Source organism: Microchirus variegatus, assembly GCF_963457635.1.
Source record: "Microchirus variegatus genome assembly, chromosome: 17".
NCBI classification, from domain to species: Eukaryota; Metazoa; Chordata; class Actinopteri; order Pleuronectiformes; family Soleidae; genus Microchirus; species Microchirus variegatus.
In genome coordinates this window covers 19,862,840-19,867,647 of record NC_139818.1, presented here as the reverse complement: position 1 = coordinate 19,867,647, position 4,808 = coordinate 19,862,840, and the positions used below count along the sequence as shown (strand labels likewise).

Here is a 4,808-nt window from a genome sequence, read left to right as displayed (position 1 = left end):
TCATATTTCCGATTCTCTCCGGTACGACCTTTGATCCAGTGCCCTGTTGGGCTGTAAGCGTTCAAACTCGTGTCGGCTGTTCCGGTCTGGACTGAGATTCGCCAGCACCCTGCTCCCTCCACCTACATCCTCCTCCTCCTCATCGCGGCTAAGGAAGGCCAGCTCGTTTTCATAGCAGAAGGAATTAGAGCTGGGAACTAGGAACTTGTTTTCCACCATGTCCTTGGCACTGCAGCGGGGGGTGGACGGTACCTCGTATGTTTTGTGAAAGTGAGAATAATCCACCTTGTACAGGTTTTTCTCCTCAAACAAAACCGGCTCAAACCGATGACCCCAAAGGACCTCAGAGGCCAAGTAGGAGCTGCGAGCCTGTGTGGTCATGGCGGTCGCTTCAACCATGCCCTCCAAAATGACAACAATCTCAAAGTCTGCTGTTTCCAAGTCCTGTTTGCCGATCCCGAAAAGGGGGCTCTCCTCATCGATCTCATGGAGAATAGTGATAGGTGAAACCAAGAAAATCCTGTCCAAGCCTTTGTCAAAGCCCACATTAATGTCAATCTGATCTAGAGGAATATATTCCCCCTCGTCTGTGACCCGAGGCTTGATGAGCTGTGCCCTGACGTGGGCTTCAACGATGTGGCTTTTACGAAGATTGCCTATCCTCCACATGAGACACAGCTTTCCATCCCTCATGGCAATGACAGCGTTGTGGCTAAACAAAAGAGTTTGTGCTCGCTTCTTAGGCCTCGCCATCTTGGCCATGATGGCACCAATCATGAAGCAGTCAATGATGCACCCTACTATGGACTGGAAAACCACCATGAAGACAGCTACTGGGCACTCCTCGGTGACACAGCGGTAACCGTAACCTATCGTAGACTGTGTCTCGATGGAGAAAAGAAAGGCGGCCACAAATCCGTTGACTTGCAGAACACATGGAGTGAAGTTGTCGTCTCCTGCTGGGTTATCCAGATCACCGTGCAACAAAGCAATGACCCAAAAGGCTAACCCGAAGACCAGCCAGGAGACCACAAACACGAGGGTGAAGACTACCAGCATCCATCGCCAGCGAATGTCAACACACGTGGTGAAGATGTCAGCCATGTAGCGTTGCGACTTTTCGTCCATGTTGGTAAACTGCACATTGCACTGGCCGTTCTTTTTGACGAATCGATTGCGGCACTTGCGGCGTGTGTGGATCTTGCCATTACCAAAGCCGTTCATGCCATGCATGGTAGTGAGTCGGAGGCCGTCTTCCTCGGATGATACAATGCTGTAGCGGTTGGTTCTCCCCACACTCATGCTCCTGGCAGAGCCTCCAGCTGTAGGGAGAGAGCAGGAGGGCAGGCCTGGAGTCCAGGAGTGTGACTGTGGCCCTTCACCGCTCAATCACTGGTTAAACGGCATTTCAGTCAGAGTCAGACGGGGAGCTGGGTGGGGGGATTTGTTTTTTTGATCCAGTTCCTGTAGAGTGTATTAAGAGAAGAAAACAGTGTGAGCATCTTTTTGGTATAATTATATTAATACATATTATATTAATTACATAACAGTCAACATCACCAAAGATTTTACTTGTATTAGGAGGTCACATTGAGCTTTAAAAAGTGACAACTAGCCATTAGTCATCAATAAAAACAAACACCATAGATGAAGAAGAACATAGGATAAGGCAACAACTTTTATCAGTTAAATAAAGGTCTCAATTAGGAGGTAAATGGGCAAGTCTGTGGTCAATTTAACATAAAAATCCTTTGGGTACAGCTTTAGAATAAACCTTTTACATGTACTTCAGCTAAGAGGTTGCCGTCATGTTTCTACAGCAGCCCGAACAGTTGCGCTTTGCTGCAATCATCTGAAGCCCACATTAAGCCGGAGTGAGCAGAGGAGTCCTCTGTTGCATTCTGCCATCTCACCAGTAGATGGCACTAACTCTCACCACTTGTTTAGCAATGGAGCACTCGAAATTGACCGTAGATGTGAATGTCGGAGTGAATGGTTGTTCATCTCTGTGTGTGTTGGCCCTGCCATGGACATGGTCAGCTGGGACTGACATGGATGGACGAATGGTTGGATGGACCCTCGAAGCAACTGCAGCTAGCATTGGCTACTTCCTTTATCCTATGTTTAAAATGATTCGGATTGACAAGGATTTTAAGTTAAAGTTTGGAGATTGTCCCCGTGCCACACGTGTGCTGGGTCTGATCTTAGTGACCATTAATCAAAGTTTCCAGTTGCCGCCACACACAGAATAGAATTTTTTGGAAGACTTTGGTTATTTTAACAATGCGCTATTACAATCTATTGACAGTCTTATTACACTGCGTTTCATGCGTCTCTGTCCAGCAGAAGATTCATCTTTAATTTGAGACTCTTTATTTGTTTCACACTCCCTCTTTCCTCCTTCTTGCCCTCGCGACTCCAAAGCCAACTGGCCCTCACTGAAGTGTCCTCATGTCTTTTGATGTCAGCTGGGGTGAGTGATTAGCTGATCCACTTATTTTACATAGCATTTCCTGTGCTTTTGTCTTTCAAATTATCAAAGAAGGTTGGAAGTGGAGACAAATTAAGTCATCACCTACCAGATGGTTATTATTATGTAATGAAAAAGAAAAAAAAACGGGTCAGCGTGAGAGTCACTCATTGTATCTGGTTTGAAGTTTTATGAAATGAGGAGTTCTTTGTTCTTTGTTGGGTGTATCAGATTAGTATTTATTAGGTGTTTTACTGTAATCAGTCCCATTACGTATAGACGAGATGTGTCTATCTTTTCATTTTTGGTCCAAGTTTGCCAAGTTTGTGGGAATAATATTTCTTAACAGAGTACATGTGTGTGTGTTTGTTGGTTAAAAGTAAACATGTGTCTGCCACTGAATGCCCAGGCACACAATTCCAGATGCTCTATTTGACCCCATTCTGTACCGTTTACACTTTTATTCATTATGCCACGAAGAGGCAGTAAATGTATAGCGTCCTGCCGTGGTACACCATATATACATAATATAACTGCTTTTTAATGCAAATATCTAATCCGCCAGTGTTGCAATTTAACGAAGTAAAAATACTTCTGTACTTTATTTATATTTCTAGCAACTTTCTCTTTTACTTCACTACATTTCCTCTAACTATCTTTGTTGCTCGTTACCACCAAACAAAATCAGAAGAAGAGGAAGAGTTGGTAATGGTCTTGATTAGCTGCTTCACACTGTAGTTCTTGCCTTTGACCCATTCACATGCTTCAACATGGGGTTAAGTGTCTTGCTCAAGGACACATATAGACTAGCAAGACCAGGAATTTAACCCACGACCTTCCAGTTGAAAGACAACTCACTCTACCACTGAGCTACCATTGCCCAATCCTCACTTTTTCAATACTTTTACTTAAGTAAATATTATAAAAAAATGACTTCAACTTCTACCAAGGTCATTTCTGATCAGATACTTGTACTTTTACTCGAGCATCCCTACTTTATACATGACTGTAGCCAACCCCATGGAAGTAACTCATTGCATTTAGCCATGTAGACATAATTTGTCATGATATATATATGCTGAAGTTCAAAGTGAGTATCACAGTAGAGGAAGAGAGATGATTTACAAGACTCTTGAACTTGGCATGGTTGTTGGTGCCAGACGGGCTGCACTGTATGTCAGAAACTGTCGATCAATTGAGGTTTTCATGCACAACCATCTCTAGAGAATGGTCTGGCAAAGAGGAAATATTCAGTGAGTGACAGTTCTGTGGGCAACAGTAAACCAAACAACCGACCAATTTATGTAGAAGACCACAGTACCAACGTACAACACGTTCAACCTTGAAAGAAGCAGCAAAACAACACACCATGTGCCATCTTATGTGCCTAATAAAACGACAGGTGCTATGAGACGCTGACATATTTATGGCAATTAGACCTTGAGCATATACACATGGGTGTCAAAATGGTATCTGCTATATATTACTGCAGCCGTTAGTCTTGGCTGGGCAGCAGACAACCTGGCCACTGCGCTGGATGATGAGCGTCAGGGTCAAGGAGTTTTACCCACGGGAGCCCGACTGAGGCCCCTCTGGGCGCAGACAGCTTTTACCGCTTATCCACATCCATTCTGTGTCTGTCTGCCTGATTTGACATCTTGACAGTTCACTCATGTGTGCTTCCAAATCCCAGGTGCCCTGCCGTCTGCTACACATTCAGCCCTAATTCCCTCCTCACTCACACCATTTCAGGTGGAAGCTTTCCTAATCTGGAGCCAGATTACCTCATGCACAATCTTAAATTTGGCCCCCAGGGCACAACTTTATATCAATCAGGAAAAACATAATGTTTCACTTCTTAAATGTGCAAACAAATTTGCACGTTTAAAGATTAACCCTTTAACACTGAGCGTATAGCAGACGACACATTTGCGCAAGGGATTTTTGCAATACCATAATTACGCAACAGTTTGTGCTATTGGAAAAATCCAATGGTTTCTGCTGAGAAGTTGCACGTCAAAGCCAAAGCGTGGTTATTACGGTAATTATACTCGAGCCGGCGAATCAGCATCTTTGTCCAGTTAGTTTGGCCTGTTTTTAGACAATGAGACAAAGAGTCAAACGAATATTATAATATTTAAATATGTTTCATACAAAATCTGGTGTTTGTGTACAACTACAGTGTTTTTTTTCTAAATACAACTGTTTGCTATGCTCATTTTAAATTGTTAATACAGCATTTTAACATGCAGTAAACTGTAAATAACTACTTACTCACAGGACATTTTCTGGCCCTTTTATGGTTAAAATAAGCAAAAAAAAAAGTCCAGATGGACAT

The 4,808-nt window shown here is 43.4% G+C and overlaps 1 protein-coding gene across 1 annotated transcript; it reads right to left on the bottom strand.

Annotated features, from left to right (window-relative positions):
* kcnj12a (potassium inwardly rectifying channel subfamily J member 12a) lies at window positions 1–1,302 on the bottom strand (the record flags this gene model as incomplete). The annotated part of the gene is made up of 1 exon (XM_083903402.1): window positions 1–1,302. One exon carries the CDS (start codon window positions 1,300–1,302, stop codon window positions 1–3), a length of 1,302 nt encoding a protein of 433 aa, XP_083759528.1.
* Window positions 1,303–4,808: the final 3,506 nt, after the last annotated feature.